Source organism: Tursiops truncatus, chromosome 19 (assembly GCF_011762595.2).
Source record: "Tursiops truncatus isolate mTurTru1 chromosome 19, mTurTru1.mat.Y, whole genome shotgun sequence".
Classification (NCBI taxonomy): domain Eukaryota; kingdom Metazoa; phylum Chordata; class Mammalia; order Artiodactyla; family Delphinidae; genus Tursiops; species Tursiops truncatus.
The window spans coordinates 17,908,321-17,926,726 of record NC_047052.1 but is presented as its reverse complement, the minus strand read 5'-3'; the positions used below and the strand labels follow the sequence as shown (position 1 = coordinate 17,926,726).

Here is an 18,406-nt window from a genome sequence, read left to right as displayed (position 1 = left end):
AGAGAGGCAAAACTCCCCTAGAAAGAATTGCTTTCTCCTTAACAACATGGGGTTGCCATATACTAGTCAGAGGGGGCGGAAATCACAACATCTCATTCTGATTGCAAATCAAATACATGTTTACTATGGAAAAACTGGAAGATAAGCAGAATGGAGGTCCACCACCCATAAAGGACCTTAGTCATTTCAAATGAACATTTTTAATAGATCTTCCGGGTCCATTTCCCTAATCAAGTCTTTCTTGAAGATATCTGATCTGAAGGAGAGGGCCCGAGTCCCACTGCTTCATTGCCCCACAGCTCGCCCTCCTGCCTGGCTTTCCTAACAATCCAGCTTCATATCCTACTTCAGTGGATCAGGGAAGGGCTACAGGCTGAGGGCCTCAAATGCCCCATCGGCGCCATCTGCAGGAAGATCCAGGTCCAGGGTGAATGGTGTATAGATGGAGGCGTCTGCCAGGCATAGCCACACTCCCCCAGGGTCATGCTTTTGTCCAGGAGCTGTCATCTGTGTAAAGCTGCTCCTTGCGCCGGTGGCCACTTAAGAATGCCTTTCACCAAGCGCTTCAGCTCCAGCACTGTGCTTGACTTCTTAGCATCCCCCAAGGTGGTGACCCTGTGGTGACGGATCATCACGAACACCCAGGGAGGCAGGTCCACTTGCACTGCTCTCTGCTTTAGGGAATCACTGTGGGTCCTCTGAGGGCCTCAAACGGCTGTGGCAGGACACATGGGGTGCTTATCTCCCGGCATACCACGGGATAGCCCCTTGGGGTCCTAGCATGCCTTGTGGGCTCCCCATGTCCCCCCTCCGCCCCCTCCCCCGCCCACCTGCCCGCATACCTTGCAGCCTCTGCCCATTAGTCTCCTGAGATCAGATTCTGCTCACCCTCCACCATCTTGGACTTCTTTTTTTTTTTTTAATAAACTTATTTATTTATTTATTTATTTTTGGCTGTGTTGAGTCTTCGTTGCTGCGCACAGGCTTTCCCTAGTTGCAGCAAATAGGGGCTACTCTTCGTGTGGTGCGCGGGCTTCTCGTTGCAGTGGCTTCTCTTGTTGCGGAGCACGGGCTCTAGGTGTGTGGGCTTCCGTAGTTGTGGCTCATGGGCTCAGTAGTTGTGGCATGCGGGTTCTAGAGAGCAGGCTCAGTAGTTGTGGTGCACGGGCTTAGTTGCTCCGCGGCATGTGGGAGCTTCCCAGATCAGGGATCGAACCTACGTCCCCTGCACTGGCAGGCAGATTCTTAACCACTGCGCCACCAGGGAAGTTCCTCTTGGGCTTCTTTGGCCTGGAAAGTCATTGGTTCTGGAGAGAGCTAGTCTGCTTTCCTGGTGCCACGGCTCCACCACCACCCCCCTTTTTTAACGAGTATAAAGATATTAATATTTTATGATTGTCAGGCTCAGGCTATAAACTATAAGTGGCTGTTTTGTAAGTATTGTATAGTAACGCATATATGTGGAATCTAGAAAAATGGTACAGATGAACCTATCTGTAGGGCAGGAATAGAGACATAGGCGTAGAGAATGGACATGTGGACACAGAGGGGGAAGGGGAGGGTGGGACGAAGTGGGAGATTAGGTTTGACATAATTACACTACCATGTGTAAAATAGATAGCTAGTGGGAAGCTGCTGTATAGCACAGGGAGCTCAGCTCGGTGCTCTCTGATGACCTAGATGGGGGCAAGGGTGAGGAGGGAGGTCCAAGAGGGAGGGGATATAGGTATGCATATAGCCGATTCACTTCATTGTACAGCAGACACTAGCACAACATTGTAAAGCAATTTTACTCCAATAAAAATAAATAGGGCTTCCCTGGTGGCGCAGTGGTTGAGAGTCCGCTTGCCGATGCAGGGGACACGGGTTCGTGCCCCGGTCCAGGAAGATCCCACATGCCGCGGAGCGGCTGGGCCCGTGAGCCATGGCCGCTGAGCCTGCGCGTCCGGAGCCTGTGCTCCGCAACGGGAGAGGCCACAACAGTGAGAGGCCCGCGTACCGCAAAAATAAATAAATAAATAAGTAAGTAAGTAAATGAGTGAGTGAGTGAATGAATGAATGAATGAATGGCTGTTTTGTGACCTTTTTCCCCTGAGCAGAGCACTGTTTTCCCTTGATACTTTTTTACAATATTTAAGGCTGTAGATGAGACTTTTGAGTGACTGTAGCACACGTAATTAAGTATTCTGTTGAAAGTTAAGTTGTTGAGACTTTTTTTTTAAACACTAAGCAACAGTCATGAACATCCATGAGGTATGGTTCTGTCACATCTTGGATGACTTCCTGGCACAATTCTTGGGTCGAAGGACTTGTTTAAGGCTTAATAGCGCAAAAGTTTTTGTCGATCTACGTTTCCCCCACCCCCTAACAATATATAGCAGCATCCATTCCCTAAGTATTTCACAACATTTGTCCTTTTAATTTGTATTTCCTAGTAAGTGAACTTTTTTCTACGGGTAGTTTTACTCAGGAAAATGCCAGAATCTTCTTTCAAGGCAATGCCACATACTTTCCCCTTGCACCTTCTTATCCCAGTCCCTTAATGGAAAGTAGTGATAGCTACAAGGACAAGTTTGTTTACTTTATAAACTGGGTGTGTCTCTAGACCAAGCTAGAATGGAAACACCTTTGACAGTGTCTCCCTCATTCCCCAACAAGATGCCTTTTGGCCACAACACTTTCAAACTGATATTACTCTTCCCTTCTCATTAAAATGCCCAAAGATCAATAGGAAAACTGTCGAGTGATAAAGTGATCAAGTGTTGATCACTTGAAGGACATTTACCCCTGAAAGTTGGGTGGTTTTATTTTGCCAGAACATCCAGTAAGGTTGGACATTGGGACTACATAGCACCTCTGTGTCATGGCTGAGAAGACAAGCTTCTGACCTTCATGGGTGTTTCCTTGAGAGTTTGGAAGTGTCTAGGCAATTCCAACCTAAAAGCAGGCCTGGGATGAGTTCCCAGCCTAATATCCATTAATTCTTAAAAGTCTATTTAAAAAGCTTTCTTCTTTCAACAGCTCTAGTACTCCAGGGACTCAACCCTTCTTGCCCAAGTTTTATAGTGGCGCCAGCTCAGGATCTGAGGCCAGGCTTGGCAGGATGGTCTTTAGAGAGAAGCTCTGAGCACAGGCCGGGGACTCCTGGTTCCCTTGGATGTTTCTATCTAGTGCAGATACACAAGGTTCTGATTTAAAAAAAAAAAAAAAAAATCTCTAGAAGCTGTCTCAGGTTACTAACTCCCTTCCCCAACAGTATTGTAGGAATTGCATGTTCAGACTCAGTGCTGAAACCTATCAGTTTATAGTGGTACAAATACCTACATCTGCATCAGGTTCATCGACTTTATGGTTCCGAATCTCTGTGGAAGAAACTGAGTTTAAAGCTGTCACATGACTTTAAGGTCCTAGGTGGGTATGGACATAAGAGCTAGCTATATTTACGTCTGTGTTTTTCAGCCTTAAGATCTGAACTATTGCCCCATGTGCTCGTCAGTGCTCACCAACTTGTCCCAGAAAGAGTTTGACACGAGCCCATTCATGCCTCCATGACTTGGCCAAGATTTGTGGCCTTGTGGAGCTAGGCTGCAGTCAGGAACGGGAATCAGCTTCCTTCACTAGCTGTGAGAAGGTAGGGTAGAAGGAGGGTGAGTAATGATGAGACCTGGTTTCAGATCAACTTCATTTTGAAACCAGTGATACAAGCCAGTAGTGCCAAGAAGCATCTGGGAGGAAGTTGTAATGATCTGCCCCAGGGCTTACCGTTTACTAGCCTCTGTGTGACTCATGGCTTACAAAGAAAACTGCTCATGTTTCTACAGGTGCCTCAGCGAGTTTCCCTGGGCAGGTCAGATTGGCTGTGAGATCTCCATCCTTTGCCTCTCCCAATAAACCATGGAGCAGCCCCTACGAAACAGTCCTCTCCAAATGCAGACTGAGCCAGCTCCCCGTCATGCTCTTTGGTTCTGTGTATCCCCTTTTCCCTTCCGTGCTTCAGCCCTTAGGTAAAGCACATGGCTGTAACTAACCCCATGCCCACTCTGAGAGATGGTTTCTCTATGGTGTAGAGAGAGGCATGGATTTGGAGTCAGAAGCCCTGGTTAATTGTGAGTAGGCTAAAGGTCCCTCTTATTGAGGGCTTACTCTGGGCCAGACACAGTGCTCAGTGCTGTGTGAACATTATCCCACTTATTCCTGCCAATAATCTTATGAGGTAGGTATTATTCCCATTTTCCAGATGAGAAAACAGCTTCTGTACATTCACACGACATGGATGTGAACCCAAGTCTTTTGGACTCCAAATCCCATATTCTTCATCACTCATCTGCCTCTGCCTTTAGGATTTGAAATCTGGTCCTAATGCTTCCGAGTTGTGGGGCTTCGTGTACTTTGCTCTCCTCTCTGAAGCTGCTTCCTGAGGCACTTCAACCCCAGGGCAGTCTCTTGTTTCCTGAGTTGTCAGAATAGGGGAGGAGTATCTACCTTGTGGGTTTTTTTTTGTTTTGTTTTTTGTTTTTTTTTGTGGTACGCGGGCCTCTCACTGTTGTGGCCCCTCCCGTTGCGGAGCACAGGCTCCTGACGCGCAGGCGTGCGCCCAGCCGCTCCGCGGCATGTGGGATCTTCCCGGACCGGGGCACGAACCCGTGTCCCCTGCATTGGCAGGCGGACTCTCAACCACTACGCCACCAGGGAAGCCCCTTGTGGGTTGTTTTTTGAGGACTTGGATAAGAAAACACTTAGTTGGGTGTCTCGGGCAGAGTGGGCCTTTGAAGCTCGTTCCTGCCTGCCTGACTCATGCCCCTTGGTTGTATTCTGCACCCAGCTGAATGTGGCTGAGGGCTGATGGGGCAGCTGGAATGTTGCAGCCTGCGTGGGAGGCACGTACAATTGAAGTACCTGACCACTGACTTCTCCTTGATTGTTGGCACTGTCCCCTCTAAGAATAGATGGACAGCCCCAGATACTGTGCTACAAATGTTTGGACCCATAAAACAATGGAAATGTGCCAGCAAACAGGGTAGTGAAGTGTACCGTACATTCCTGGTGGGCAGATTTTGTAGCCAGCAGGAAGACGGTTTCTGGGTTTCTGGCAGCTTTTAGAGTTTGGGGGATTAAGGCATTAGCCCCCTGCTGGGTAACTTGGTGGGAGAGGATTGGAGAGTTCATTGAGAGGCACTCATTAAGTGAAAAACCTGACAGGCTTATCTGGCCAGCCCCTCTGCTAGCTGAAGACCTTCCCTTAGGAAGAGGGCTGTTTTAAGAATGGGAAAAGTGACAGTTAATTTTTATTTTTTATCAGTGTTTGAATAGCTAATGCATTTACGTGGGTCAAAATTCAGAAGGGTACACAGTAAAAAGTCTCTTTCCTGTTGCTTAGCTACTAGCTTCTCCACCCATAAACCCAGTTTTTTGGGGTCACCTTCCAGAAGTATTTATTTTAAAATACAAATGTTAGCATAGACTACATTGCTCCATATCTTTTTAAATTAATTAATTAGTTAATTAATTAATTAATTAAGCTGCACCGGGTCTTTAGTTGCAGCACACGGGATCTTCGTTGCCACATTGGAGATCTTCATCGCGGCATGTGGGATCTAGTTCCTTGACCAGGGATCAAACCCAGGCGCCCTGCATTGGGGGCACAGAGCCTTAACAGCTGGACCACCAGGGAAGTCCCCATATCTTTTTTTTTTTAATTAACAACATGTCTTAGAGATCTTTCCATGTCAATACATAGGGGCTTCCTTATCTTTTACAGCTTTTCATGGCTGCATAGTGTTCTTGTATGGATGTTAGCATTATACAAAGTTAATCTGTCACTGATGGACATTTAGGTTGTCTGGACTTTTGCTGTTACAATCCATGCATTATTGATTACTTTGGTAGATAGCTGTGGAAAGGTGATTTGGGACAGGAGGCAGTATCCTATAAGAACGTAAGGGTACTTGAAGATACACATTTTGTTCCCTGATGCATCCCTAGTATTTAGAAGAATATTGGGCACTTAGGAAACACTCTACTAGTTCTTGATGGATGCTGTGTTGAAGAACCTGACTTTAGAATATGACCACCCCGAGTTCTAATTCTGATTCCACTCACTAGCTGTATGATGTTGGGCAAGCCATCTCACCTCTGAACCCCCATTTCCTCATGTGTTATGAGCCTGTATAAAGTTCTGGGGTTTACAAATTTGTGATTTTGTGGTTTTATCTTATTTGATATTCAGGATGACTCTGTGAAGTCTAATTTTCATCTTCCAAATGAGAAAACCTAAATTCCTAATAAGTTAATTCAAGTTCTGCATCAACATGCTGATGGTTCCAACTAACAGAGTTTTGAGGGACCTTTGCATGTGTCCTTAACACAGCTTTAAGCAATGCTGAATCACCTAGTGAGTTTAGGTGTTCCCTTTTAAGCTTTTCTTCTTTTTACATCAAGGAGAAAGTGTCTTTGGTCCCATTATTATTATTTTTAACTAATCTATTTATTTTTGGCTGCATTGGGTCTTCGTTGCTGGGTGCAGGCTTTCTTTAGTTGTGGCGAGCAGGGGCTACTCTTCGTTGCAGTGTGCGGGCTTCTCGTTGCTGTGGCTTCTCTTGTTGTGGAGCACGGGCTCTAGGTGTGCAGCCTTCAGTAGCTGTGGCACACGGGCTCAGTAGTTGTGGCACATGGGCTCTAGAGCGCAGACTGAGTGGTTGTGGCACACGGGCTTCAGTAGCTGTGGCATGTGGACTTCAGTAGTTGTGGCTCGTGGGTTCTAGAGCACAGGCTCAGTAGTTGTGGCGCACAGGCTTAGTTGCTCCACAGCATGTGGGATCTTCCCAGACCAGGGCTCGAACCCATGTCCCTTGCATTGGCAGGCGGATTCCACTGCACCACCAGGGAAGCCCCTACTATTCTTGAATACATCTTTTTATAACATGCTTCTCTCCCTTCAAACCAAGGGAAGACAGGCCTTAGGCTCGAAGCCTCAGCAAACATGGGAATTCCCTGGAGGTCCAGTGGTAGGACTCTGCACTTTCACTACCAAGGGCACGGGTTCGATCCCTGGTCGGGAAACTAAGATCCCTCAAACCATGCGGCATGGCCAAAAAGCAAAAGAAAACAAAACAGAAACTTCAGCAAACAATTGATTCTGGGGCCTACAGAATTCAAGTGTGTTTCCCAGGATCACCCATCAAGTTAAAGTCAGTGCCTGCACAAGAATGGGGTCTCCATCACTATTAATAGTATTAACAGCAGACCTGGCCATAATGCATCCTATTTGTGAGTTCTTTACACTTATTCTCATTTAATCCTCACAACTACCTGTAAGAGAGTTACTCTTATTATCCCCGAATCTAGTACTTTTCTCCAAGTATCACACTGCCTCACTGGGCATCTAAAAATCAATCTTTGCTATTTCAATAGATGGAGAAGGACCACAGGTAATGGGGGTTAGGGAGGAAATAAGAAAACAAACTCTCAGGTGTGTCAGAAAGATAATATAACCATATTATATAAACAACTCAATCTAGACAGGTCTAGGTACCACTTCTGGCCATTCCATTTCCTAGCTATGTAACTTCAATGAATGCATTTAGCCCCTCATTTTCCCAATTTAGAAAATGGGTGTTAAAATCTACTTTATAGGGTGCTTGGTGAAGATTAAATGAGAAAGTATACAAATGTTAGGGCTTCCCTGGTAGCGCAGTGGTTAAGAATCTGCCTGCCAAGGCAGGGGACACAGGTTCAAGCCCTGGTCCAGGAAGATCCCACATGCTGCGGAGCAACTAAGCCCGTGTACCACAACTACTGAGCCTGCACTCTAGAGCCCGCGAGCCACAACTACTGAGCCTGCATGCCACAACTACTGAAGCCCACATGCTGCAACTACTGAAGCCCGCACGCCTAGAGTCCGTGCTCCGCAGCAAGAGAAGCCACCGCAATGAGAAGCCCACGCACCACAATGAAGAGTAGTCCACGCTCGCCACAACTAGAGAAAATCCTCACACAGCAACGAAGACCCAATACAGCCATAAATAAATAAATTTATTTTAAAAATTCATACAGATTTAAAAAAAAACCACAAATGTTAGCTGTTAATAATAGTAATTCATAATGGGAGGGATTCTCGACTCTTGAGATTGATGCTTGCTGTATTCATTTGCTAGGGCTGCTGTAACAAAGGAACACAGACTGGGGGCTTAAACACAGAAATTTATTTTCTCACAACTCAGGAGGCTAGAAGTCCAAGATCAAGGTGTCAGCAGGGCTGGTTTCTGTTGAGGCCTTTCTCCTTAGCTTGTAGATGGCTGTCTTCTCCATGTGTCTGTAAATAGTCTTCTCTCTGTAATTGTCTGTGTCCAAATTTCCTCCTCTTATAAGGACACTCATCATACTGGATTAGGGCCCACCCTAATAACCTCATTTTAATTTAATCACCTCTTTAAAGGTCCTTTTTCCAAATATAATCACATTCTGAGGTATTAGGACTTGAACACATGAATTTGAGGGGGGAACACAATTCATGTTAAGAGAAAACTTGGACCTACAGAAAAATAAAGACAATAAGTAGCTGGTAACCCCAGTCATAGGGAAGCTTCATTTCCTTCCAGTCTTTTTAAAATTTTTTCCCGTGCATAGTTACATATACTATATATGCAGTTCTACTTTCTGCTTACATTTTGCATAGCTGGATAAAAAATCCATGGAGTGCATGCCCCATAGATTATTTAACTTTTGCCCTGTATTAAGATGATTTAAACTCTGCCACATATCATTCCTGGTCTTTCTTAGCCCAAAGGCAAAGCAAGATTCCTCAGAAGATGAGAGTACAAAGCTGTGTGCTGGAGGTACAGGGCAAGGTCACTCTGGGAATCTCCCTGCCCCTGGGACCCTTTGGAACTGACTCAGGCTGAGATCCCTCTTTCCCCTCCTCCCACCGGCCGAGCATGTTGTCACAGCCCATGACTCCTCAGTGGGGATGTCGTCAAGGAGGCAGGGCCGGTATCTAAGCAATCTTCTCTTTCTCAGGGACACACTCCAGCCTTCCCATGAAGGAACCTGCCTCTGTGTATGAGCTCTGGGGCTCTGGGGAGCTGAAGGCAGCTCTGTATGCTTTTAAGCCCTCCATCTTCCTCCCCTCCATGCACTAAGCCTCTCCCCAAAAGATGGCCAGTGTCCTAAGTTCTTTCACCCAAGTTAGTTTTACCTGCTTTTGAACTTCATGTTAATGGAATCATACATGTGTCCTCTCTTGTATCTGGCTTCTGTCACTCAGCCATGTTTGTAAGATTCATTCATGTTGTTGTATGTCCTTGTGGTTGACTCATTTAATTATATGAATATTCCACCATATTTTTATTCATTCTACCTTGATGGACATTTGGGCTATTTCCAGTCTTTAGCTATTATAGACAGTGCTGCTGTGGCTATTATAATACTTGTCTTTTAGTGAATGTACCTTTGTTGGGTCTATACCTCAAAGTAAAATTGCTGGGTCTTGGGGAAGGTGTATATTTAGCTTCAGCAAATACTGCTCGACAGTTTTCCAAAATGACTATCCCATTTTACACTCCCACATCAGACTTCTACTTTTTTTTTTATTGAGGTAAAATATGCATAACATGAAATTTGACCATTTTAAACAATTCGGTGACGTTAAGTACGTTCAAATTGTTGTGCAACCATCACCATAGTCTGTCTCTAGAACTTTTTCATCATCCCAAACAGAAACTCTGTACCCATTAAACAATAACTACCCATTCCCCTCTCTCTCCAGCCCCTGGTAACTTCTATTCTACTTTCTATGTCTATTAATTTGAGTATTCTAGGTACCTCATGTAAGTGGAATCATGCAGTATTTGCCCTTTTGTGACTAGCTTATTTTACTTAGCATAATGTTTTCAAGATTCTTCCATGTTGCAGCATGTGTCAGAACTTTATTCCTTTTAAAGACTGAATAATATTCCTTTTAAAGACTGAATAATATTCCATTGTATGTATAGACCACATTGTGTTTATCTAGTCATCTCTTTTTTTTTTTTGCGGTGCGCGGGCCTCTCACTGTTGTGACCTCTCCCGTGTGGAGCACAGGCTCCGGATGCGCAGGCTCAGCGGCCATGGCTCACGGGCCCAACCGCTCCGCGGCATGTGGGATCTTCCCGGACCGGGGCACGAACCCGTGTCCCCTGCATCGGCAGGCGGACTCTCAACCACTGCGCCACCAGGGAAGCCCCAATCTAGTCATCTCTTGATGGACACTTGTGTTGTTTCCATCTTTTGGCTATTGTGAATAGTGATACTATGAAAATATGTGTACAAGTATCTGTTTGAGATCCTACTTCAGTTCTTTTAGGTATACGCCTAAAAGTAGAATTGCTGGATCATGTGGTAATTTTATGTTTACCTTCTGAGGAGCCACCAAACTGTTTTTCACAGTGGCTGCACCATTTCACATTCCCAGTGCAGGAGGGTTCCCATGTCTTTACATCTTGCCAACACTCGTTATTTACTTTTTTTTTTTTGCCACCCTAGTAGGTATGAAGTGGTATCTCATTGTTATTTTGAGTTGTATTTCCCTAATGACTAATGATATTGAGCATTTTTTCATATGCTTATTGGCCTTTTGTATACCTTATTTGAAGAAATATCTTTTCAACTCCTTTGCCTTTTTATTTACTTATTTTTAATTGGGTTGTTTGTTTTTTGTTGTTGTTGAGTTTTAGGAGTTCACTGTATAGTCTGGATATTGTTTGGAATTCTACTTTTTAATGTTATACTCTTTTTTTATTAATGTTATACTCTTATATACTGTTTGAATACTTCATCATGTTCACATTACTTTTTGTTTGTTTGTTTATCTTCTCAAAGAACCAGCTTTTACTTTTATTGATCTTTGCTATTGTTTTCTTTGTTTCTATTTCATTTATTTCTGCTCTGATCTTTATGATTTCTTTCCTCCTGCTAACTTTGGGTTTTGTTTGTTCTTCTTTCTCTGGTTCCTTTAGGTGTAAGGTTAGATTGTTTATTTGAGATTTTTCTTGTTTCTTGAGGTAGGCTTGTATAGCTATAAACTTCCCTCTTAGAACTGCTTTTGCTGCATCCCATAGGTTTTGGATCGTCATGTTTTCATTGTCATTTGTCTCTAGGTATTTTTTGATTTCCTCTTTGATTTCTTCAGTGATCTCTTGGTTATTTAGTAACGTACTGTTTAGCCTCCATGTGTTTGTGTTTTTTACGTTTTTTTCCCTGTAATTCATTTCTAATCTCATAGCGTTGTGGTCAGAAAAGATGCTTGATATGATTTCAATTTTCTTATATTTACTGAGGTTTGATTTGTGACCAAGATGTGATCTATCCTGGAGAATGTTCCATGTGCACTTGAGAAGAAAGTGTAATCTGCTGTTTTGGGATGGAATGTCCTATAAATGTCAATGAAATCTATCTGGTCTATTGTGTCATTTAAAGCTTCTGTTTCCTTATTTATTTTCATGTTGGATGATCTGTCCATTGGTGTAAGTGAGGTGTTAAAGTGTTACTGTCGATTTCCTCTTTTTTTTTTTTTTTTTTTTTTGCTGTATGCGGGCCTCTCGCTGTTGTGGCCTCTTGCATTGCAGACCACAGGCTCTGGACGCGCAGGCTCAGCGGCCATGGCTCACAGGCCCAGCCGCTCCGCAGCATGTGGGGTCTTCCCGGACCGGGGCACAAACCCGTGTCCCCTGCATCGGCAGGCGGACTCTCAACCACTGTGCCACCAGGGAAGCCCCGATTTCCTCTTTTATAGCTTTTAGCAGTTGCCTTGTGTATTGAGGTGCTCCTATGTTGGGTGCATATATATTTGTAATTGTTATATCTTCTTGGATTAATCCCTTGATCATTATGTGGTGTCCTTCCTTGTCTCTTGTAACATTCTTTATTTTAAAGTCTATTTTATCTGATATGAGTATTGCTACTCCGGCTTTCTTTTGATTTCCATTTGCATGGAATATCTTTTTCCATCCCCTCACTTTCAGTCTGAATGTGTCCCTAGGTCTGAAGTGGGTCTCTTGTAGACAGCATATAGATGGGTCTTGTTTTTGTATCCATTCAGCAAGCCCATGTATTTTGACTGGAGCATTAAATCCATTCACGTTTAAGGTAATTATCGATATGTATGTTCCTATGACCATTTTCTTAATTGTTTTGGGTTTGTTTTTGTAGGTCCTTTTCTTCTCTTGTGTTTCCCACTTAGAGAAGTTCCTTTAGCGTTTGTTGTAGAGCTGGTTTGGTGGTGCTGAATTCTCTTAGCTTTTGCTTGTCTGTAAAGCTTTTGATTTCTCCATCGAATTTGAATGAGATCCTTGCCGGGTAAGAGTAATCTTGGTTGTAGTTTCTTCCCTTTCATCACTAAGTATATCATGTGACTCCCTTCTGGCTTGTAGAGTTTCTGCTGAGAAATCAGCTGTTAACCTTATGGGAGTTCCCTTGTATGTTATTTGTCATTTTTCCCTTGCTGCTTTCAATAATTTTTCTTTGTCTTTAATTTTTGCCAATTTGATTACTATGCGTCTCAGCGTGTTTCTCCTTGGGTTTATCCTGTATGGGACTCTCTGCACTTCCTGGACTTGGGTGACTATTTCCTTTATCATGTTAGGGAAATTTTCGACTATAATCTCTTCAAATATTTTCTCTGGTCCTTTCTCTCTCTCTTCTCCTTCTGGGACCCCTATAACGTGAATGTTGTTGTATTTAATGTTGTCCCAGAGGTCTCTTAGGCTGTCTTCATTTCTTTTCATTCTTTTTTCTTTATTCTGTTCCATAGCAGTGAATTCCACCATTCTATCTTCCAGGTCACTTATCCGTCTTCTGCCTCAGTTATTCTGCTATTGATTCCTTCTAGTGTAGTTTTCATTTCAGTTATTATATTGTTCATCTCTGTTTGTTTGTTATTTAATTCTAGGTCTTTGTTAAACATTTCTTGCATCTTCTTGATCTTTGCCTCCATTCTTTTTCCGAGGTCCTGGATCATCTTCACTATCATTATTCTGAGTTCTTTTTCTGGAAGGTTGCCTATCTCCGCTTCATTTAGTTGTTTTTCTGGGGTTTTATCTTGTTCCTTCATCTGGTACATAGCCCTCTGCCTTTTCATCTTGTCTGTCTTTCTGTGAATGTGGTTTTTGTTCCACAGGCTGCAGGATTGTAGTTCTTCTTCCTTCTGTCACATTACTTTTGTAGTTTAAAAACCCTCATCTGTTATCCTTTCTTATTTTAGGGAAGGATTATTTAAAACAATTGTCGTCATCATTTGAAACTAAAGGACAATTTTTCAGGAAAGGACAGTTGGCAGAGCTCACGCTGACCTTCCCATGGCACAGCACTGTCCCTCTGGTCCTTGTTGTGCTGCAGCCTAGTAGACTGATGAGTGCTGGTGTCTGGGCCAGCGTTATGGGAACGCCTGGGTCAGGGCATGTTGCCGATGGGCCCAGTTGTAGCCCCTGGCAGGTTTCCTGACTCCATGCTTTGGCCACAAGGAAGGGTGGGTAAGAACACTGGTTGTGAATACTCTCCAGCGTATGCCTTGGAGTCAGGCTGACCTGGCTTCTGAACCTCAGTTTTCTCATCTTTGTAAAGGAGCTCATGCCTAACTTGGCAGCATAGTTGTAAAGATGAAATGGGCCCAGTCTCCGGATTAACGAATGGTAGTTATTAACTCAGAGTGCTTGTTTAAAGGGCGGCCAAGCAGGGAGGATTCAGAAGGAGCATGACAGACTGAAACAACCCGAGGTTATCCAGAATGATCTGTGTGGGTGACGGTGTAGCAGGATGCATACAGCGCATATGTAGACTCATAGCCTTCGGAAATGCTTAAAATCTTTTGCCTCCAGCTGTGACCTTGGGTCAACTCTGTGTCTCGTGAGACTCCATGGGGCTAATGTCGCTGAATATCTATGATTTTGGTTCTTCGGCCCACAAACCAGGAAGTGGTCTTCCCTCTTGAGACCAAACTCAGAAGCCCATCTGAAACTCATATGGAATCACATTGCTGGTCAGAGGAAGTAAGCCAAGTCTCCTTCTGCAGTGGCTTGCAATAGTCCTTGATCCAGTCAGGGGGCTGTTGTCAGGTCTTGGCTCCCATGGGGTATCTTCCAGAAGCCCCTCCTTCCTAATACTCTTTTCCTTCCTTCCCCACAGTGGTTTTCACGGACTGCCCTGGGCAAGAGTCGGCCCTGCTGACTGATGATGACTTCACTGTTCTGAACAACAAAACAGTCCAGGTAAAACACCATGTCCACCTTCAGGAGAGAAGAAAGACATTCTCCGTGCATGCCCAGCTTGCTGCTGGCCAGGAGGCCGAGGTTGCCGTGGCTGTTGTGAGCCATGTTACCCCTGCAGAGGACGCAGGGTTAGACCTCAGTTGCCCATAGCTGTGCGCGTGGGTACCGATCTAAGCAGGGTAGTGCTTGCAGCTGCCCAGTAGGGGGCACCAGAGTCAGGCAAGGGGGGCCCAGAGCTGCTTTGTGAGTAATGGCCCAGTGCCCTTCCTCCCTTGAATTCCCTGTCCCATCTCCCTTTCCTTCTTTCCCATATCATGCCGGTAAACCGCAAGTGAAAGTGATCCCAACACAGGACTGCCAATCTCATGAACCTTTGGGAAGATGGACCTGAGGCTCTTGGCCACATTTCTTTGTTTTGTCTAATTTAATTTTTTGAGCAGCTAATGTATCCACATGGTTCAAAATTTTAAATATTAAAAAGTTTTAGAATGAATAACCTCCCCTTTTTTCTCCCCCTATGTCTAATGCCCTCTCTACCACTCCAAGAGAAGACCTGTTACCAGTTTCTTTCCTTCTAATTTATGTATTTGTTCTATATTTATATTAAATATATTTATATATATTATATATAGGTATAAAATAAACTTTTCGGTCCTCTTTTATGCAAAACTAACATACTATTCACATGTCTGCACCTTCTTTTTGCACTGAAAAATACATCAGTACACTGCCTATCCCCTTCTCACAGATAACCACCGTTATAAGCTTCTAGTATCCCCCACACTTTGTCTGTATATAAGCAGATGTGAATATATGCCTTATTTTCCCACCCTTTTACACAAAAGATGGAACAGTGCCTGGCACATATTAAGCCCTATGTAAGTGTTTGTTAAATAGAATACTAAACTACATTAAGCTGTTCTATATCTTGTTCTTTTTCACTTAAGTATGGATATATATCAAAGATCTTTCCATGCCAGCACAGAGAGACATCCCTCATTTTTAAAGCTGTATACAATTTCCACTAGATGGATGTATTATAGTGTATTTAATTGGGACTTCTCTATAAGTGAACACTTAGATTATTTCCAAGTTTTCTTTTACAATAAACCCATCTGGGCCTCTGTCCTTGCCATGAGCCCCTGTAGATGAGAGGATGTTGGGTATGTTCCAGTTGTTTGCACACCTGGGTTAAGGGGTCTTCTCTCCTTGCAGGAAAGGAAAGCATTGAAGATCTCCCCATCCAAACGTATCTTGCGAAGACGCAAGAGAGATTGGGTGGTCCCGCCAATATTTGTCCCTGAGAATGGCAAGGGTCCCTTCCCCCAGAAGCTGCATCAGGTATGACTGTGCCTTCTCCCTGGGAGTCATTGGTGTCTTCAGGGACTCTCATTCAAAGGCCTGAATATGAGGTTTCTTGCTGCTGAGCCCTGGGGACCGCAGAGGGAAACTCTCTGATGGGAGCAATTTCTAATCAGGCAGTGCCTCTCCACCCCTGCCCACAGAGGGTTCTTTGCTACACTCATGAGATATTTGTCACTTTGTCAGCTGCCATTTTCTTTTGCTTCCAGCTCAAATCTAATAAAGACAGAGGTACCAAGATTTTCTACAGCATCACGGGGCCTGGGGCAGACAGCCCCCCTGAGGGTGTCTTCACCATAGAGAAGGAAACGGGCTGGTTGCTGTTGAATAAACCACTGGACCGGGAGAAAATTGCCGAGTATGAGGTAAGTAACCTTTAGCGTCCAACGAGAAGCAGGGCCCCAGGAAGGGTAGTGCCAGGCTGACCCCAGGCCTGTGTACCTACAGCTCTTTGGCCACGCTGTGTCGGAGAATGGTGCCTCCGTGGAAGAGCCCATGAACATCTCCATCATTGTAACAGACCAGAATGACCACAAGCCCAAGTTCACCCAGGATGTCTTCAGAGGGAGCGTCTTGGAAGGGGTACTACCCGGTAAGAGGACTGGGGAGGGCACAGCTATAGAGGTCTGCTGGCCCCAGACCTGGCCTTGGGTCCACTTCTGGAATCAGCCCAGACTCTTAAAGGCTGGAAGAACCCTTCATACCTGATTTCCTGGGCTGTGCCTCAGATTACCTGGGATCTTCTTAAAAATCCAGATTCCCCCACTCCATCCCAAGACCCCTGAATAAGAATGATGCTGGAGTAGAGCCCCAGAATCTGTGTATTTGAAAATTTCCCAGAAGCTTCAGATGATCAGCCAGCTGCAGGTTTGGAGCTGCAGAGACCTACATTTGAATCTGGATTTTGTCTGTCATCTGCTGTGACCCTGGGCAAGGTCTTGACCTCTGAGCCTCAATCTTCACTCCTGAAAATGGGGATAATATCAACCGTAAAGAGCTGTGAAGATTAGAAATAACACATGCCTACTGCTGTGTGATATGAAGCACCTGACATGAGGTTCTTTGGGGAAATGGCAGCTGCAAGGAGGGTGGCAAAGGGTGAGAGAAAGCAGAAGATGAATTGTCAGGCTGGGGAAGAGGATGAGAGGGGCTGGCAAAAGACTAGAGAAACAGGTGACATTAATGACCTCAAAGACAGTGCTGGTGAGGAGGGCTCCTCCTCTCCCTTTGTCTCTGAGTTGTGGAGAATTACAGAGAAATGTGAGTTGGTTAGGTTGCCAGTAATAGACATTTCCGGAAGAAAAACGGTACCTTCAACAATATGGAACCTTTTCCCCCTTTGTATTGAGGAAGCCTAGAGGTGGTCAAGCCAGGCTGGAATGGTGCTTTAACGTGTGGGGGAACTAGGCTCCTTCCATCTCGTTGCTCTGCTGTTTTGGCTTTATTCCCAAGATTACCTCATGGTTGCTGCTGGAGCTCTGGCCATTATATCCGGAAGGAGGGAAGGGGTGGGAAGAATAAGCCCCTTAACTCAGAAAAACGCTTCCCCCAAAGCTGTATATCCCATCCGTCAGATTTCAGTCTCGTGGCCACAGCTAGCTGCAAGAAGCGAAATAGTTTTGGTTCCCGGTGGGCTTGTGCTCAGCCTAGAATGATTATGAGGATTATGTTTCTAAGAAGGAAGGGGAGAATGGGAAATGGGCACCAATTAGCAGTCTCTGCCACGAGTGGAACATGGGGCCAAGCCAGCGAGCAGGGTGGAGCCTCTCGGAGTTCCAGAAGTGGGCAAGGCTGGAATCGGAGCTGGAAGGGAAGGTTGCACACTCATCAGCGCTTCTCCCCTCCAGGCACTTCTGTGATGCAGGTGACAGCCACGGATGAGGACGATGCCATCAACACCTACAATGGGGTGGTTGCTTATTCCATCCACAGTCAAGAGCCAAAGGACCTCATGTTCACGGTCCACCGGAGCACAGGCACCATCAGCGTCGTCTCCAGTGGCCTGGACCGGGAGGTAAGTGGCCCTTCGGGAAGGTGCTGCCTGCCCAGGCTAGTCCAGGCTGGGGTCTGACGCTCAGAGCGGAAGCCTCTGCCCCCAAAGCCCAGGGCAGAGCAGTGGGGACCCAAGTCAGCTGGGAATGGCTGCTGCTGTGTCCCACATTGATGTCCTGCAGCTCCCTCGGGCCAGTGGCACGTTGCCAAACCATCTCGTTAAGGCTGAGGAGGCAGCTGTAAAACACAGACGTTTAATACCTTCTGCAGGTTTTCTCATTTCCTCTCGGCATGGCTCACTTAGCACGCACATTGCCCAGATTTGTCCCGTGTGTGCCACAAAGCAGAATTAGCTCCATGGATATTAGAGTTGCCTCCTGTTCCCTAATTAATACCTTTGCCCAAATCCACACTCAAAGCTCCCATTGTGCATCCGCCCAGGGTCAGGAAGCAATGCCCAGGCTTCATCCCACGACAGGCCCAGGAGAACCGTTTGGATCCACAGTTCCCCTCCCCCTCCACCCTTTGCTTCTGGTCCTTTCTGCAGTGGGCAAGCAGTGGGTCAGGAATCAAGAGAACACTTAGAGGGAGGAACATTCCGCTTCCCTCCGCGTACACCCAAGGCTGTGCCCAACGCGCAGTGGCCTTCCATTTCCACTCTCCTTTTCTCCCCAGAGAGTCCCTGAGTACACACTGACCATCCAGGCTACGGACATGAACGGGGACGGCTCCAGCACCACGGCTATGGCCATAGTGGAAATCCTCGATGCCAATGACAATGCTCCTGTGTTTGAGCCCCAGCAGGTAATGCCCCT

The 18,406-nt window shown here is 45.4% G+C and overlaps 1 protein-coding gene across 14 annotated transcripts in view; it reads left to right on the top strand.

Annotated features, from left to right (window-relative positions):
* Positions 1-18,406, top strand: part of CDH3 (cadherin 3) — a 115,746-nt gene that overhangs the window by 84,625 nt on the left and 12,715 nt on the right. For 13 of the 14 annotated variants that reach the window (XM_073796342.1, XM_073796343.1, XM_073796338.1 and 10 more), the window contains 6 exons: positions 14,155-14,237; positions 15,453-15,578; positions 15,809-15,964; positions 16,047-16,191; positions 17,447-17,613; positions 18,267-18,395. In XM_073796342.1, the coding sequence (XP_073652443.1) occupies positions 14,155-14,237; positions 15,453-15,578; positions 15,809-15,964; positions 16,047-16,191; positions 17,447-17,613; positions 18,267-18,395 (806 nt within the window). Of the gene's footprint in view, positions 1-14,154; positions 14,238-15,452; positions 15,579-15,808; positions 15,965-16,046; positions 16,192-17,446; positions 17,614-18,266; positions 18,396-18,406 lie in introns of those variants that run through there. The other variant, XM_073796349.1, reaches the window with a different exon arrangement.